Genomic DNA, 19,111 nt, shown 5'->3' with positions numbered 1-19,111 from the left:
GTTGAGAGAATGCCAAGAGTGTACAAAGCAGTCAAGGCAAAGGGTGGCTACTTTGAAGAATCTAAAATATATTTAGCTTTGTTTAACACTTTTCTGGTTACTACATGATTCTGTGTTACTTCATAGTTGTCTTCACTATTATTCTACAATGTAGAAAAGGTGAGTAGGTGTCCGACCTTGACTGGTACTGTATATTATGGTATCTTAAAACGTTTTCCCGATTTATCATTAACACCAAATCTGACCTAGCAAATTGAATGCATACATATAGCTAGTTTCATGACAGGCCTACGCCAAATGGGTTATGCATACTTCCCACAATGTTAGCTGACCACTGATACAATGTAACTTGTCAAAAATACATGCACATAACGTTCAGTGTGATGAACCAATACACATGAAAACTTAAGACACAGGGACGGAGAATCAGCAGGCCTTTATTTGATTCCTTCAGGTGCTGGCATTGACACAATTGGCTGTAGAATAAACTTTGCTTAGCCATCCTCCTACCACTTCACAGCTCAGCAGGTGACCTCTGCCAACACAAGACAACTACAACAGGAGCATTACTCAAACCAAATGAGTTGGATAGAAATAAATTCAAATCAACAAGTCTACCATAGTCTTCTTATAGTTGGCCCTGGAGTACCCCTGGCAAATACTGCTTCACTTACCCAATTTATAGCCTCCTCCCAAAGCTATTGCTCATCGCTGTGGGCGGCTGGTGTGCTGAGATTAACCAATTAATAATGTTTAACACAGACACTTGACAATGCTCAAATCATAAGTCCCATTTCAGTGCTCAAGTGCCTCAATTGAGGATAATTGACAACGGAATAAGTTAAATAAACTCCAGCATTTACAGGGATACTCCAGAGCCAAATGTGGGGAAACAGTGCTCAGTATTGCAGGCTTACAGTACATGCATTACAATGGTCCCTGTTCTGTTCTGCTGGTGCTACACTCAATGCAGAGGCCAGCCCTCTGCTACATCTCTAATGTTGAAGATTGTAGGATCTGTTAGGGTTGTCGCTATTAGACAAGATTGTATTTGGCAATATTTTTTCCTTTTAAAAGTAGAACTGTACTTTGGCCAATGAGAGTACTGCCAATCTTCCCTCAACACAACCATTGCTCTGTCAGACTACCCAATATAGCTGTACGAAAGAGGAAAAATACATTGCATAACAATTGAGAAAATGACTGAAATGCTGCGATTCCTCAATGACAATTGTCAGTATTGTAACAAATCACTTCTTGTGTTAGAGATTAGGGCCCCCCCCACCCTGTGTGACCATTCCTGCTTACTGGCAAGCTACGGATAGATCAAGGGTCAGGTTTTCATCCCTAAATCCTAATATTAACCAATAGGAGGGGTTTGCAAAATTGACCGTAGATCATTTTTCAACTACTCCACATTAAAAACACAGAGGGGAGTTCTGGGAAGCTGAGAAAACAAGCACTGACTTGGTGAGAGCTAAAGAACACATTACCAGAGAAGCTCTTTTTGGAACCGAACTTTCAAGCTACTTTCTGGAGCTCTGGTTCACACACAGATTATTACAGATGTACAGTATAAACACTGAGCGGAGGTTAGATTAAGGCACGCGAGTGAGTTAAGAGGAAGAATGTGAGAGGAACAGAAGAGTCAGGGAGCGATAGAATAAGATGACTGGCTTCAGCATGTGTAATTATTTTTGTGTGTGTGGGGGGGGGGGGGGTCGGTGCATCTAAATAAAATGTTTACCCTGTTGATACAGGCTCTTATCAGTGTCAGGTTCTACTGCCATCATCTCCTTGTCTAAGGGATCTGTTGCCCACAGGGTTACGGGTCTGTCTGGTGCTATAGCCTAAGGAAGCTGTAAAATGCGAACCAAATAAACAATAAGTCAACACTCATCATTGGACTCATCCATGTGCGTCTGACAAAAACTATTCATGGAGGTGCCTTTCATGTACGACTGTAAAGTCACATTAGCATGAACACTTAAAAACAAAGAAACTTTTAAAATGTAGTTCTATTCGTATTTCCACCATATAGCACCGTGATAGCTTTCCCCAAACAGCCGTTAAAGCAGAGGGGGTCCTTTTGGTTTTGAGTAAATCCATAGTCCCCTATCAACATGTTCAGCTTTGGTTTGGTTTCCTCGACAGTCATTTGCTCAGAAATAAGTCTATAGGAAGTGAACCTGACAAGCGAGGAGGGCCTTTTCAACAGGAAATGATGAAATGTGACTGTATAAGAAGCCACCAGTGATACACTGACCATACAGAAAAACGGCAGACTTAGAAAATTATTGACCGTTGACAAGTTGGGTACATATCATGTTGGTTAAAAAACAGATGTAATCTGTACCAAAACAAACTGACCACTGCTGTAAACATTATCCCCCCCCCCAAAAAAATGGAAGATGCATCCTGTAGAATTTTTTATATTCAGTCAAACTAATCTGAATGTCTGTGGGCAGCAGGGGATGGTGTGATGAATGCCAGACGCCTCTTGTTCTCCTGGAAAAGAGACAAGGCTCCAGTTAGGAACTAATGTAATCAAATTGCAAAAGCAGAAGTAAAGCCAATTCAACAATCCTATCCACCGAGAATCTTTTATCAAGAGCTAGGCTGAACATGAGTAAACCATTTTTCAGTTCAGGCCCCAATGCCCATATGTATTTTGTTTTATGACCACTGACCAGCAAGGAGTCAAAGGACTCAGATGAAATAAACAAAAGGTGAAATAACTACCCAGTCATTTCTATGAGTAGTGGGAGACTTCTGCATAAGTGGACAAACCTTACCGTTTATGCTGCACTTAACTCGCCGTCCTTGCCTCTGATCTCGTCTTCGGTGTCTGGTTCGGCAGAGTGGAACTCTGCCACGTACAGGCCCTTGTCGATGCTGCCGGGGATGGGCTTAATGTCGGTCACCAGCTGGTCCTCAATGGACTTCAGGTTGAAGCGGTCCTCAGAGGTGATCAGGTTTATGGCCAGACCCAGGTGACCGAACCTCCCTGGAAAAGGTGTTAAAATAAGCAACAGGCTTACATTTGATGCTTTATTTACCCAGGAGATGAGCAGATGGTAGCTGGAGGACATGTGGCCCGAGGTCTGATTTGACAGCGTGATGAAAATACAGTGTATGGTCTCACCTGATCTGCCGATGCGATGCAAGTACGTCTCAGCATTCTTGGGGAAGTCAAAGTTGATCACTACGTTCACTGCTTGAATGTCAATTCCCCTGGTGAACAGATCTAAGCAGAGATGCAAGAGAATAATTTAAGTCTATCGGTTATCTTTTTTTTATTTTATCAACCAAGCAATCATTCAACTCAAGGATAAAATACGTTACCTGTGCAGACCAAGTTCCTGCAGAGTCCGTTTCTGAAGTCATGGAAGACACGGTTTCTGTACTCCTGTTTTAAAGGCAAAACCAGTGCAAGGGTTTGCAAAACATGGCTACACACGGTCTAATGAGAAGGTAGTCCATGCGGTCTACATCTAAAGTGCAAGTGGCTGGGCCGGCTGAGCTGACCTGCATCATCTTGGCGTGGATGTAGAAGCAGGAGTAGCCCAGCTGGGTTATCTTCTTGGCCAGCAGCTCAACCCGCTGGGTGGAGTTACAGAAGATGATGGACTGGTTGATCTGGAGCTGTTGGAGAACAAAAGACATTGATGAGACAATGTACTCATTATGAATGGATGACCGAAACATGGCTTCCTGCTCGACCATTAGCCAATATCTCTACGACTGAAACAAGTTGAGCTTTTCTGACTGCGTATGTAAAGGACCAGTTACAGAACACAAGTTTCCAACCCACCTCAAGAGTTGTTTTGCTAGATAGCCTGAGGCGAAATCTCTGGGAGCTAAGGCTCCTTCAAGGTTACTCATCAAGCAGGTACAGTGCATTCGTAAAGTATTCAGACCCCCTTTAATTTTTCCATATTTTGTTACATTACAGCCTTATTCTAAAATTGATTAGCCACCCGCCCCTCAATCTACACCAACACCCCATGATGACAAAGCAAAAACAGGTTTAGAAAAGAACCATTTTTTTTGTAAGTAAGAACCAGTTTTTGAATCACAACTATTCAGACCCTTTACTCAGTACTTTGTTGAAGCACCTTTGGCACCAATTACAGCCACGAGTAGGACACTACAAGCTTGGCACAAATGTATTTGGGTAAGTTTCTTCCATTCTTCTCTGCAGATCCACTCAAAAGTTCTGTCATGTTGGATGAAGACTGCCGCTAGACAGCTATTTTTTGGTCTCTCCAGAGATGTTCGATCACGGTCAAGTCCGAGCTCTGGCTGGGCAACTCAAGGACATTGAGACTTGTCCCAAAGCCACTCCCGCGTTGCCTGGCTGTGTTCTCAGGGTCATTGTCCTCTTGGAATGTTAACTTGCTCCAGAGCACTCAGGACCTCAGACTGGGGTGAAGGTTTTCAATTAGGATCTCTGTTCATCTTTCCCTCAATCCTGATTAGTCTCCCAGTCCCTGCCGCTGAAAAACATCCCCACAGCATGGTACTGCCACCACCATGCGTAACTGTAGGAATGGTGGCGGGTTTACTCCAGACGTGACACTTGGCATTCAGGACAAATAGTTCAATCAGACCAGAGAATCTGGTTTCTCATGGTCTGAGATTCCTTTAGGTGCATTTTGTCAAACTCCAAGTGAGCTGTCATGTGCCTTTCACGGAGGAGTGGCATCCACCTGGCTACTACCATAAAGGCCCGATTTCTGGAGTGCTGCAGAGATTTTCCTTCTGAAAGGTTCTCCTATCTCCACAGAGGAACTCTGGAGCTCTGTCAGATGGACCATTGGGTTCCTGGTCACCTCCCTGACCAAGAGCATTCACCCCCAATTGCTCAGTATGGCCAGCTCTTAAATCAAATTGTATTGTTCACATACACATGGTTAGCAGATGTTAATGCGAGTGTAGTGAAATGCTTGTGCTTCTAGTTCCGACCAATCAGTAATATCTAACAAGTAATCTAACAATTTCACAACAACTACCTTATACAAACAAGTGTAAATGAAAGAATAAGAATATGTACATTTAAATATATGGATGAGCGATGGCCATGACGCAGTAGATTGTTTAGAGTACAGTATATACATATATGAGTAATGTAGGGTATGTAAACAAAGTGGCATTGTTTAAAGTGACTAGTGATAGATTCATTATATTCAATTTTTAATTATTAAAGTGGCTAGAGATTTGAGTCATGTTGGCAGCAGCCACTCAATGTTAGTGGTGGCTGTTTAACTTCTTATGGCTGGGGGGGCAGTAGTGAGTAGCTTGGATGAATAAGATGCCCAGAGTAAACTGCCTGCTGCTCAGGCCCAGAAGCTAAGATATGCATATTAAGAGTAGAAATGGATAGAAAACACTGAAGTTTCTAAAAACTGTTTGAATGATGTCTGAGTATAACATAACTCATATGGCAGGCAGAAACCTGAGAAAAATCCAACCAGGAAGTGGGAAATCTGAGGTTTGTAGGTCAAGTCTTTGCCTGTCCAATTTAGTGTAAAATGTGGTCTGATTGCACTTCCTATGGCTTCCACTAGATGTCAGTCTTTAGAACCTTGTTTCAGGCTTCTGTTGTGAAGGGGGAGCAAATAAGAGCTGTTTGACTAAGAGGTCTGGCAGAATGCCATGAGCTAAGTCATGCACGCGGCCGTGAGAGTGAGCTGCTTTCCTTTTCATTTCTAAAGACAAAGGAATTGTCCAGTTGGAATATTATTGAGATTTTAAAAAACGTACTAAAGATTGATTCTATACATCGTTTGACATGTTTCTATGAACTGTAATGGAACTTTGACATTGTCTGGATTAAGTGCCTGCGCCTTGTGAAATTGGATTTGTTAACTAAACGCTAACAGAAAGTTGGACATAAATTATGGACTTTATCGAACAAAACAAACATTTGTGGAACTGGGCGTCCTGGGAGTGTATTCCGTTGAAGATCAAAGGTAAGTGAATATTTATAATGCTATTTCTGACTTCTGTTGACTCCACAACATGGTGGGTGTCTGTGGCTTGTTTTGGTGCCTGAGCGCTGTACTCCGATTATTGCATGGTGTGCTTTTTCCGTAACGCTTTTATGAAATCTGACACAGCTGTTGCATTAAGGAGAAGTATATCTTTAATTCCATGCATAACACTTGTATTTTCATCAATATATGTTGAGTTTTTCTGTAAATTGACGTGGATCTCTGCAAAATCACCGGATGTTTTGGAAGCAAAATATTAGTGAACATGCCATGTAAACAGATTTTTGGATATAAATATGAACTTTATCAAACAAAACATAAATGTATTGTGTAACATCAAGTCCTATGAGTGTCTTCTGATGAAGAGCAAAGGTTAGTGATTAATTCTCTCTATTTCTGCTTTTTGGGACTCCTCTTTGGCTGGAAAAATTGCGTTTCTGTGACTAGGTGCTGACCTAACATAATCGCATGGTATGCTTTTGTCGTAAAGCCTTTTTGAAATCGGACACTCTGGTCGGATTAAGTTTTTAAAAAATGTATGTTTGAGGAATTTTAATTATGAGATGTGTTTGAATTTGGCGCCCTGCACTTTCACTGGCTGTTGTCAAATCAATCCCATTAACAGGATTTCAGCCGTAAGAAGTTAACAGTGATGGCCTTGAGATGGACCGAGAAGCTGTTTTTCAGTCTAAGCTTTGATGCACTGACCTCGCCTTCTGGATGATAGCGGGGTGAACAGGCAGTGGCTCAGGTGGTGGTTGTCCTTGATGATCTTTTGGCCTTCCTGTGACATCTGGTGGTGTAGGTGTCCTAGAGAGCAGGTAGTTTGCCCCCGGTGTTGCGTTGTGCAGACCGCACTACCCTGTGGAGAGCTTTACGGTTGTGGTCGGTGCAGTTGCCGTACCAGGCGGTGATACTGCCCGACAGGATGCTCTCGATTGTGAGTCTGTAGAAGTTTGAGTGCTTTTGGTGACGAGCCATATTTCTTTAGCCTCCTGAGGTTGAAGAGGCACTGTTGCGCATTCTTCCCCACACTGCCTGTGTGGACCATTTCAGTTTGTCCGAGGAACTTAAACTTTCCACCTTCTCCACTACTGTCCCGTTGATGTGGATGGATGGGGGGGGGGGGGGGGGGGTGCTCCCTCCGCTGTTTCCTGAAGTCCAAGATCATCTTTTTTTAGTTGGCATTGAGGTTATTTTCCTGACACCACACTCAGAGGGCCTTCACCCCCTCCCTGTAGGCCATCTTGTCATTGTAGGTAATCAAGCCTACCACTGTAGTGTCATCTGCAAACTTGATTATTGAGTTGGAGTCGTGCATGGCCACGCAGTCATGGGTGAACAGGGAGTACAGGAGAGGGCTCAGAACACTCGTGGTGCCCCAGTGTTGCGGATCAGTGGGGTGGAGATGTTTCCCATCCTCACCACCTGGGGGCAGCCCGTCAGAAAGTCCAGGACCCAGTTGCACAGGATGGGGTCGAGACACAGGGTCCCGAGCTTACTGACGAGTACTATGGTGTTAAATGCTGAGCTGTAATAGGTGAACAGCATTCTTACATAGTTATTCCTCTTGTCCAGACGGGTTAGGGCAGTGTGATTGCATCATCTGTGGACCTATTGGGCCAGTAAGCAAATTGGAGTGGGTCTAGGGTGTCAGGTGATATGATCCTTGACTAGTCTCTCAAAGCACTTCATGATGACATGAGTGCTACGGGGCGATGTTCATTTAGCTTTCTTGGGAACAGGAACAATGGTAGCCCTCTTGAAGCATGTGGGAACAGCAGACTGGGATAGAGATTGATTGAATATGTCCATAAACACACCAGCCAGCTGGTATGCACATGCTCTGAGGACGCAAAGGAATGGAAGACTGTAGGAGGAGTCTTCCATTTAAGAATGATGGCGGCCACTGTTCTTGGGGACCTTCAATGCTGTAGACATTTTTTGGTACCCTTCCCCAGATCTGTGTCTTGACACAATCCTGGATCGGAACTCTGATAATTCCTTTGACTTCATGGCTTGGTTTTTGATCTGTCATGCACTGTCAACTGTGGAAGCGTATCTAGATAGGTGTGCCTTTCCAATTCATGTTCAATCAATTGAATTTACAACAGGTGGCCTCCAAGTTGTAGAATCATCAAGGATGATCAATGGAAACATGATGCACCTGAGCTCAATTTCAAGTCTCTGAACACTTATGTAAATACGGTGTTTATTTTAATTTACTTGCTAAAGTGTATAAAAACCTATTTTCACTTTTCCATTATGGGGTATTGTGTGTAGATTGATGAGGGGGAAAAAATAATTCAAAACATTTTAGAATAAGGCTGTAATGTAACAGAATGTGGAGAAAGTCAAGGGGTCTGAATACTTATCGAATGCACTGTACATAGCTCAACAAACTACCTCCACAGCTTTAGATAGACTCACCCTGGAGAAGAGGGTGTTGAGGCAGTGGACTTTCTGCCTCTCAGTGACGTAGGCATAGTACTGGGTGATGCCCTTCAGTGTCAGCTCATCCATCAGGTTGATCTCATAGGGCTTTGAAAGGTGCTTCGCCTAGAGACAGGGACAGGGGGAAAACATATCACAATTGAGTGTAAAGACAATTCAGTTGTCAACTTTTAATTCAGACTCCTTTCTCTCATTGAACCTCCATGCACATCTCCACCTCGGTCTATCCAACCACCCCCTTGGTCTCCCCCCGTTCGCTCACTCTGTAGCCCCCCAGTCATCAAGGCAAGTCCCCTCACCATGAACTTCTGCACACTGATGGGGAAGGTGGCAGAGTAGAGTAGGATCTGACGCCCCTTAGCCAGGAAGCTGATGATGTCTTCGATGAGGACCACAAAGTCCTGAGACAGCAGCTTGTCTGCCTGGAGAGGGAGAGTCAGGACACAAGGACATTTGTTAATAACCTCTCTGGGATATGTGGGACGCTAGCCTCCCACCTGGCCAAAAGCCAGTGAAAATGCAGAGCACCAAATTCAAATAAATTACTATAAAAATCTAACTTTCATGAAATCACACATGTAAGATACCAAATTAAAGCTACAGGTGTTGTGAATCCAGCCAACATGTCAGATTTTAAACAGGCTTTTCGGTAAAAGCAAACAATGCTATTATCTGAGGGGAGCACCTCCATAAACAAAGAGAGAAAACATATTTCAACCCTGCAGGCGCGACACAAAACGCAGAAATAAAAATATAAATCATGCCTTTGACGAGCTTCTTTTGTTGGCACTCCAACTGTCGTTCTGCCCCTGAACAGGGAGTTAACCCACTGTTCCTAGGCCGTCATTGAAAATAAGAATTTGTTCTTAACTGACTTGCCTAGTTAAATAAAAGGTTAAAAATTTAAATAAAATAAACATCACAAATGGTCCTTTTCTTTGATTAATTCTGTCCATATATATCCAAAATGTCAATCTATTTGGCACGTTTGATCCAGAAAAAAACACTGGTTCCAAACTTGCTCAACGTGGCTACAAAATGTCAATACTGTAAACATTGCCAAAACATTTCAAACATCTTTTGTAATACAACTTTAGGTATTTTTTAAAGTAAATAATCGATAAAATTGAAGACGGGATGATCTGTGTTCAATAAAGGAAGAAAACAAACTGAGGCTACCTTTCTGGTCACGCGCCTCTAACAGTACACTTGAAGTGACCCTCGTTTTGAACAGGGCTACTTCATTACACAAAGGAAAAACCTCAACCAATTTCTAAAGACTGGTGACATCCAGTGGAATCGGTAGAAACGGCAAGAAGGTCCCATAGAAATCTGGATTCCCAATGAAAACCCATTGAAAAGAGAGTGACCTCAACAACAAACAAACAAAACAAAAAATCTGAATGTTTTTTCCTCTGGGTATCACCTGCTACATAAGTTCTGTTATACTCCCAGACATGATTCAAGAGTTTTAGAAACAGTGTTTTCTATCCAAATTAATAATATCCATATCTTATGGCGATGAGTAGCAGGCAGTTGAATTTCATCCGGACGTGAAAATACTGCCCCCAGTCACCAAGAAGTTAATGACCCAATTGAGTGAATCCTCAGCACATGAACTATTTCAAACAGAGCAGGTGGCAAAGTGGGGCTATGTTCACTTGGCTTATTAAAACAATATTATTCCATTAGCAAAACAAAATGAGCAACTACGGATTCTTCCACAAAAAATACTTTCCAGATTTCGTAACATATGCTGCTTCAATAAAACCAGTTAAGCTCACCTCATCCATCACCATCATCTGGACTTTGTCCACTTTGGCCACGCCCTTCTTTATCAGGTCCAGGATCCTGCCCGGTGTGGCTATCACCACATGCACTGAGAGACAGGGGACAAGGAAGAGAAAAATCGCGAAAATTAACAGTAAGTACTGGGGATGTTCATATTTCCCTTTTAAGACTGGCTGTTACACATCTTGACAAATTGTCACCGATACAGGTACAATACGTTTTAGTTTGAAACGATTCAGTGCGATTAGAGGAACGTATCGATGCAATCCACTAACATTGTTGTATAAACACATTCATTTTCCATTCTAAATTCAAATCTGCTGCAGATGGAGCTCATGAGCTTGAAGTTTAACTAGGCAAGTCAGTTAAGAACAAATGTTCACCTTGTCAGGCTACCTGCCACCCCTGGGTATCTTGGAGCTGGATCTGTGTGTAAATGATGCATGTAGGCATCTGATCTGAGCCATAAGGAAAATCACCATCACCCACTAATGAATGTCATTTTTGCTGATTAAGTGTTAGAGCTAGTAATGTATAAATACTTAACAAAAATCTACCGTGACATAGCACAACTTTGGATTTCACCCGTCTCAATCGGACCGCTTAGACCCCTGAAACTTAACTCTAGACCTAGAAGCCAGATCCACAGCATTTTTCTGTTCATTCTAAATCAGGGACTGATTTAGACCTGCGCCACTAGGCGTGTGCGATTAATGATCAGGTAGAACAGAAAACCAACAGGCTCCGGACCTCGTAGGGTAAGAGTTGGTTTTGACCGTTTGGAAGTTGACGGACTCAGTGAGCTCGTTTTCTTCTCCAACTTCGACCATGTAGTACAGATAGAAAAAGTGATTGCCGTCTTCGTTATGAAATTATAAACTTTTACCATATATAGCTAAAAATGACAAATACAGATTGTTTTAAGCAAAACTACTGCTGATAGTGATCAAAATAAAATTGTATGCCCTGATCAGTATGTAGCCTACCCACCTTTTCAAAAGTGCATTTGATTTATTTATTTTTAAACTAGAAAAATTTAATTGGTTGTCACTCTATTAATAAAGGCTAATATTGCTCAAGCCATTTTACCAACATTTGAATGCTGAATGTGAGTCGCAAATATATCAGATCAGGAATAGGAATACCCATCGTTGGTCAGCGTGCGAAGCTGCACACAGGACGCAGAGTGACCAGTCTACTGATATTGACTGTCAGTCAAGTCAGTTCCAAATTTCTGCCTCGCTAAAGCTGCCCAGGTCAACTGTATGTGCTGTTATTGTGAAGTGGAAACATTTAGGAGCAATAATGGCTCAGCAACAAAGTGGTAGTGCTGAGGTGCATAAAAATAGTCTGTCCTCGTTCGCAACACTCATTGTGGAGTTCCAAAACTGCCTTGAAGCAACTTCAGCACAAGAGCTGTTTGTCGGGGAGCTTCATGAAATGGGTTTCCATGGCCGAGCAACCGCACACAAAGCCCAAGATCGCTTGGCATTGTGCATGGTGTCGGCCGGAGTGGGGTAAAACTCGCCACCACTGGATTCTGGAGCACTAGAAACGCATTCTCTGGAGTAATGAATCAAGCTTCACCGTCTGGCAGGCCAAAGGACAAATCTGGGTTTGGCAGATGCCAGTAGAATGCCAACTGCCCCAAGGGAGGACTAACTCCATATTAATGCCCATGATTTTGGAATGAGATGTTCGATGAGCAGGTGTCCACATACACTACATGACCAAAAGTATCTTAAACATTTGAATCGGGTACTGATCAAGTACAGTACATAAAGGCACAATGAGGATCTGCACAATGTGCTGTTGCGTAACACAGGTAAGTCTCTTGATCGACAGCCAAACTGGATTTAAAGTAACAAAGTTCACTGTCAGTCACGCAAGCAAACAATATCCATAATGCATGTAGAGATATAATCAGCTGCAATTCTTCACACATTGGATATGCCACTCTATAACCCCTTCGACAGCCCGCCCCCCGTGACTGAGTGGTAGTTACCAGTCTCGTCCAGGCGCATGATGTCGTCCCTCAGGTTGGTGCCTCCCGTGGTGGCCATGACCTTGACCCCACCCATGTGCTTGCTCACCTGGATGCTGATCTGGCTCACCTGCAGGGCCAACTCTCGTGTAGGAACCATCACCATGGCTGCAGAGATGAGGGAGAAATTAAGGATTATGCAGAGAAACAGGGTTTGGGGAATGAGGGACAAGAGAAAACAATCTCCACAAATCAATTGGAATAAATAACCTATAACTGGAGACCATTAAAAAGCTCAATTTCACTGACAGGTGATGAGCTCAGGCACTGGCTTAACTGAATGTAATTTATCCAACTCACTAAACTCAAGTGGCCTTGACATTATGAATCTGTGGCATGCTGTTCCCTTGTGGTCCAGCTCTATTAGAGCACACTGTGTGGGCGTTAGGTTTGTGACACTGGGTCTGTCCATATGTCAAGAGATTCCGTGTGCCACCAGGCGTACTGGACCGTTGTAATGGCCTCTCCATACACTGAATGTGTGCTTACTTGTGCATCAATCTAGTGAATTGTTCAGGCAACTACATAGGGGTGTTCACCAGTGATTACGCCACAATAGGCCAAATTAATTATAAAACATTAAGTGCAGATTTCAGACAGACTTCGTACCAAAATTGATTTAAACAAGCAAATGAGATTACATGGATTGATGTTGAAACGGTATTGAGTAGCATCTGGTGCAGTTCTCACCCTGTATGTGGTCCTTCTTCAGGTCTATCCTCTCCAAGAGAGGAATGAGGTAGGCTCCGCTTTTCCCGGTGCCGTTCTTAGCCCGGGCCAGGATGTCCCTTCCTGACAGAGCAATGGGGATGCTCTCCTCCTGGGGAGAGACAGACACAGGGTGGTGAGAGACAGTTCCACAAACATGAGCAAACACCAACACACATTCAACAGAATTCCAAAATAGTCATGGACAGAGCAGCAGAGGGAAGTCACCTGTACAGGAGATGGTTTCTCCCAGCCCATCTCAAAGATCCCCATCAGTAGCTCCCGCTTCAGGCAGTAGTCTTCGAACTCATTCCCCTTGGTCGATGTCACATCCTGGGGAAAGAGTAGATGTCAAGGTTGAAGCTGGGGTCATTATTGATTGATGGACTTGCTTTATTAAACTGTGAATGTATCACTAGGACTTACTGATGTTCTAAATCTGCAGTCCTTCTGTGGAAGCTGCAGGCACTTCTTCCAGTCATCGCCAAAACGGATGCCCCCACTGCCCTGGGGAATGTTGCCTCCCCTCTGGTGGTCATCTGGTTGTGGGGTAGTTGCCAGGGATCCTGGTGTTAGTCCAACTGGCTTGAGTGGTCCTCTAAACTGCCCGTTGGGCTTGTTCAGTCCCATTAACGATGTTGGGTTCTCCGTTCTTGCTGTAGACATGGCTTAGAGGTTTTCCTTCACAGTCTGTCAATTCCTTAGTCACTCACAGTGTAAAGCTAAACTTTCCCCCCACCCTTTCCAATGTTTCCTTAGATCTTGTTTATCCACTCACGGAACTATTGTCCTTGTGTTATTTAGTTCACAAAAAAAATAAAATCTTGTTTTCAGAATTTCTAATTTAAAGAATTTATGTATACTTATACGTACAGCCCTCTTGAAAAGAAGAGTCTGGCGTATGAAAATGGTATATTTACAAGACGACGCTCCCCAAAAAGGGAGAAATTAGCATTTATATGAATAAATAGATCATATATCCGCTCAAAAAACAAACCTTTGTGAAAGTGTTTCAGAATTCAAACAATAAAGTAAATTAACCTGAAGCAGTCTTATTCCTGGTGAAAATAGCTTTTTCTGAAGTCTCTTTTCGGTGTACAACAACCTGTAAAGTTTTTAATATTGTTTCTATGTTCAAAGACCTTTTCGCCGTTTTTCCTGGACTGGTCGTAAGTTTCTTTGTTAGTCTCAAGTGCTTTTAGTCTTTTACATTCAAACAGACCTGTACTGTCTTCTGATTCACATGGACTATTCCTATGTTTCTCTGAGTCTCTCAACTTGGTGTTTTTTGGTGTGTTATGAAGCAAAAAAATTGTGCGCTTGTCAACCACAAAAAATTGACTTACACAAAACACTGAGGGAAATAGTTCCAACCCTTTGTGCTGTTCACTTTGACAGTAACAATGTGTGTTCTGCTGTTGTGCTCTTCTTTTGCTGTGGTAGATGTGGAGCTGACACACTCAGACACATTTGCATTCAACTCCTGGTTACCTGCACGAAAGCAACAACACATCATAAGGACAAAAGCATCACAAATGAAAACTTGTGCCTGTGACGCTATTGACTGTAGCTAATACTAAACGGAAGTGGAGATTGGTTTCAATAATTTAAACATGTAAATTAATCTCAACTTCTAAACAAAACAACCACTAACTAGGACTACACATGAAATTATGTATATTTCCAGAACGTGAGCTAATCGAGTCTAACGTTATATTTGAGCATTTTAGTTTTAACGTGTAACTAGGGAACTGGACATATTAGCAAGGTGTTTAGCTAGCTAGTTAACGTGGTAAAAATGGTCGACATAAGAGTAGTTAGCTAACGTTAGTTACCAAGTGCAGCGATCTGGGGCTAAAGCAAAGCAGAAAAACTGCTTTAAAAAGATCCAAACATAAGTTACGAGTACACGTTATCTACGCACAAGTTGGCTGTGCTAAAACACTACGATAGCTAGCTAGGACTGAGTTCAACAAAATTGTTCAGTTAGCGCTGGGTGGTGATCAGTGTACTCATGAAACAATTAACAAATTGATAGCCGTATGAGCAGCCAACAGAGACCGACAATTGGTTTACCAGCAAACGTTAGATGGCTAACTAATGATTGGTAACCGTAGGCAAACTGTGCATGGATAATTATCTACATAGTGGCATTGAATGCCCGGTAAAGTAGATTAGCTAAGCTAACGTAGCTAGCTAGAGTTGTGTTAGTCAACTAACGTTAACTAGCTAGCTGTGACAACGTGTTAATCGAAGTTTTTGGGCTGAGATATTTTGACTGACAACTAGGAGGCTAGCAGTACGTTCACGACACATGTTCGAGCTGAGGCTAACGATTTAGATAAACAGTCGACAGATTTTAGAAAGTAAAATATGAAATAACTAGCTCGCACGTTTGCTTAGCAAACATTGCTGGTTAGCTAGCTATGGTAACTAACGTTAAGCGTAGGCTGACTGGTCGACTCTCCTTCAAACATGCTAGCATAGGCAGCCGAGTAGCGCCCATGCACTATCAGCTACTTCAAACAAATACAACACGTTACCTTAATGTTAATCGAACGTCTTCTCTCGTTAACTTAATTAAAGCAAATTTTCAAAGTATTATGAAACTGTTTGTGTTTCGTGAAACCCACCGACTTGTCTCTCTATTGTCTCTTCTTAAAAAAAACGACAATTCAACATGGCCGCGCGCTCGCCTTTAGCTGGTTGTCTCTTTCGCTTTCCTACTGGTTCGTCACTAGTTACCACAGCCACAAAGTTATAGGCCCCACCCATTTATACAATTTATCTTCTTAAAATGTGATTTTAACCTGATAGCTGTATGCCTAACCTTTAAAGGCAAATTCATTATTTTGTATGCATTTTTACAATATAACCCATTTTGACTTTGTAACTGTAGTAACTAATGGAACCCTTCGTCTGGCTGAACTACCCAATCAGCGTGTCCTGTTTCGAACTCAAATTGTTTAGAGATATCTAGGTTCTTGGGACGTACTTAACGTAGAAAGTTTGCTTGCTTTCCCGGGCGAAAAAGTTCGGTAGAGTTCGTGCACATAGCTATGTCGAGATTTTGTTCATTTTGGATTTCGGTGAGAGTTTTTTTCGGTTGTTCGGGCAAACGACATTTTTTTCTGGAGGCAAGCCGAAGTTCGGAGCCGATGTCTACGCCCCTTCGTCGGTGATTGGTCAACAGTAGGGATTATTAAATAAAGTCTTTGTTGTTATTCAACCAGAGACGACTCGTTTTTATGCACATTTTTTCATTGAGAAATACTGCACAAAAAAAATCTTAGTTAGATGTACAATTGCGCGGCTAAGATTTCTTCGGTAAAAACGTCAACATTAATGACATATTTATTGGGATATCTTCGATTAGTTCTGACTATTTTGAGGAAGTGTATATGGCTACCGCGTCGCAAAATGGACAAACAGTACTATGCTAGCACACTCGGTTCGGTTAGTCGCCAACAGAACTGAAGCATGCTGACGTATTTAACGCCTTTCCTAACCCTTTGCTTAACCATTTTACATTTCAACTTCAATGGGGTAGGGACGTCCAAGGATTCTGCACAGTACATACCATTCAACTCATGAAGTTAGGTAATACAAACACATATCACACTCTATGCAAGTAAAACGTAATTTAAAAAAACAAACATCACAAGTATAGGGTCATAACAAGGTGAACGAGTCCAAGCATCTTCTGACAGGTGGCTGTTTTCTTCAGGCCTGCGGCAGCCTTGTGTTCTCAGGAAACCAGTGGTATTCTCAGAACCTCAGATACCCAGGTGGGGCCCAGACAGGAGGAGTATGTATGAACTTAGGCGGTTTCCGCCTTCTGATAATGTCTGAAGGGCACAACACTCAAAACAGGTGTTAATACACACACAGGAGACCTTACAGTTTATCATAACCCAATTTATTAACCCTTTAAAAGGTATGAGGCCTTGGTTTAACCCTTTTCAGTGAGTAACTTCATAAAAGAGGGGAATAGTTGAGTACCTGTTGTCTAACTCAGTTTTAAAAAAATTTGTTTAACAAGTTCTCATTTACAACTGCGACCTGGCCAAGATAAAGCAAAGCAGTGCGACAAAAATAACAAGAGTTACACATGGGATTAACAATCCAGTCAAAACCACAATAGAATCATCTGTATACAGTGTGCGCGAATGAAAGAGGTAAGGCAATAAATTGGCCAATAATGACGAAGTAATTACAATTTAGTAATTTACACTGGAGTGATATTCAGTTGATGTCGGAAGTTTACATACACTTAGGTTGGAGTCATTAAAACTATTTTTTTCAACCACTCCACAAATTTCTTGTTAACTTCTTATGGCTGGGGGGCAGTATTGAGTAGCTTGGATGAATAAGGTGCCCAAAGTAAACGGCCTGCTCCTCAGTCTCAGTTGCTAATTAATGCATACTATTAATAGTATTGGATAGAAAACACTGAAGTTTCTAAAACAGTTTGAATGATATCTGCGAGTATAACAGAACTCATATGGCAGGCAAAAACCTGAGGAGAAATCAAAACAGGAAGTGAGAAATCTGAGGTTGGTATGTATTCAACACAGTTCCCATTGAAATCCCCTTGAGATATTAATGTTGCACTTCCTAGGGCTTCCACTAGATGTCAACCGTCTATAGAAATTTGAATGAGGCTTCTACTGTGTTGTGGGACTGAATTGTATCAGCATATCGATTGCGCAACCAGGGCTGGTAAAACCTTGGATCATTGCTATTCTAACTTCTGCGATGCATATAAGGCCCTCCCCCTCACTCCTTTCGGAAGGAGACAGAAGCTAAAACAAGAAGCTCCCACGCTGAGGTCTGTTCAACGCTGGTCCGACCAATCCGATTCCACGCTCCAAGACTGCTTCCATCACGTGGACTGGGCTATGTTTCGTATTGCGTCAGACAACAACATTGACGAATACGCTGATTCGGTGAGCGAGTTCATTAGAACGTGTGTTGAAGATGACGTTCCCATAGCAACGATTAAAACATTCCCAAACCAGAAACCGTGGATTGATGGCAGCATTCGCGTGAAACTGAAAGTGCGAACCACTGCTTTTAATCAGGGCAAGGTGACCGGAAACATCAAACAAGCTAAGCGTCAGTATAGAGACAAAGTAGAATCGCAATTCAACGGCTCAGACACAAGAGGTATGTGGCAGGGTCTACAGTCAATCACGGATTACAGAAAGAAAACCAGCCCAGTCACGGACCAGGATGCCTTGCTCCCAGGCAGACTAAATAACTTTTTTTGCCCGCTTTGAGGACAATACAGTGCCACTGACACGGCCCGCAACCAAAACATGCGGACTCTCCTTCACTGCAGCCGAGGTGAGTAAAACATTTAAACGTGTTAACCCTCGCAAGGCTGCAGGCCCAGAAGGCATCCCCGGCCGCACCCTCAGAGCATGCGCAGACCAGCTGGCTGGTGTGTTTACGGACATATTCAATCGATCCCTATCCCAGTCTGCTGTTCCCACATGCTTCAAGAGGGCCACCATTGTTCCTGTTCCCAAGAAAGCTAAGGTAACTGAGCTAAACGACTACCGCCCCGTAGCACTCACTTCCGTCATCATGAAGTGCTTTGAGAGACTAGTCAAGGACCATATCACCTCCACCCTACCTGACACCCTAGACCCATGTGTGTATAAGGTAGTAGTTTTGGAATTGTTAGCTAGATTACTCGTTGGTTATTACTGCATTGTCGGAACTAGAAGTACAAGCATTTCGCTACACTCGCATTAACATCTGCTAACCATGTGTATGTGACAAATAACATTTGATTTGATTTGAATGACAGCAGAATGAATCAGGTGTCTGGCAGTCAACCATTTTCTGGTCACGCGAATTTCTCAGGAATACTTGCGTTCCTTTGCTCGTCAAGATACAAAGGAATTCTCCGGTTGGAACTTTATTGAAGATTTATGTTAAAAACATCCTAATGATTGATTCTGTACTTAGTTTGAAATGTTTCTTCGACCTGTAATATAACTTTTTAAAGTTTTTGTCGGGCGTAACGCTGACCAGAACGAGCGTTTGGATATGTATACCAAACGCGCTAACAAAAGGAGGTATTTGGAAATGAATAACGGACATTATC

At 42.5% G+C, this 19,111-nt stretch overlaps 1 protein-coding gene across 3 annotated transcripts; it reads right to left on the bottom strand.

The window, feature by feature from the left end:
- Nucleotides 1–417: 417 nt before the first annotated feature.
- LOC109881765 (probable ATP-dependent RNA helicase ddx6) lies at nt 418–16,168 on the bottom strand. 3 transcript variants are annotated; one of them, XM_031787100.1, is made up of 13 exons: nt 15,989–16,168; nt 13,420–14,484; nt 13,222–13,326; nt 12,976–13,105; nt 12,247–12,393; nt 10,235–10,329; nt 8,750–8,872; nt 8,427–8,555; nt 3,529–3,645; nt 3,346–3,409; nt 3,146–3,247; nt 2,796–3,007; nt 418–2,508 (listed from the first exon to the last, which is right to left on the bottom strand). In XM_031787100.1, the coding sequence occupies exons 2-12, from the start codon at nt 13,657–13,659 to the stop codon at nt 2,799–2,801; spliced, it is 1,461 nt and encodes a 486-aa protein (XP_031642960.1). In that variant the 5' UTR covers nt 13,660–14,484; nt 15,989–16,168; the 3' UTR covers nt 418–2,508; nt 2,796–2,798. The 3 variants fall into 3 exon arrangements, with proteins under 3 accessions (XP_031642960.1, XP_031642959.1, XP_020329469.2); XM_031787099.1 differs by lacking the exon at nt 15,989–16,168 and adding an exon at nt 15,627–15,769; XM_020473880.2 differs by lacking the exon at nt 15,989–16,168 and adding an exon at nt 15,537–15,705.
- Between the last annotated feature and the right edge of the window lie 2,943 nt (nt 16,169–19,111).

Source organism: Oncorhynchus kisutch, linkage group LG13 (assembly GCF_002021735.2).
Source record: "Oncorhynchus kisutch isolate 150728-3 linkage group LG13, Okis_V2, whole genome shotgun sequence".
NCBI lineage: Eukaryota > Metazoa > Chordata > Actinopteri > Salmoniformes > Salmonidae > Oncorhynchus > Oncorhynchus kisutch.
Note: the sequence above shows the minus strand (reverse complement) of the source record. Positions and strands in the feature narration are given on the sequence as shown.

What these genes read in the sequence shown, in the direction of transcription:
- LOC109881765 (XM_031787100.1), bottom strand. Translation starts at nt 13,659, where the DNA reads ATGTCTACAGCAAGAACGGAGAACCCAACATCGTTAATGGGACTGAAC. An exon ending in ACTGCAGATTTAGAACATCA is followed by an intron (nt 13,327 to 13,419) that starts GTAAGTCCTAGT and finishes CTCTTTCCCCAG; the next exon opens with GATGTGACATCGACCAAGGG. An exon ending in TCCACGCCAAGATGATGCAG is followed by an intron (nt 3,410 to 3,528) that starts GTCAGCTCAGCC and finishes CCTTTAAAACAG; the next exon opens with GAGTACAGAAACCGTGTCTT.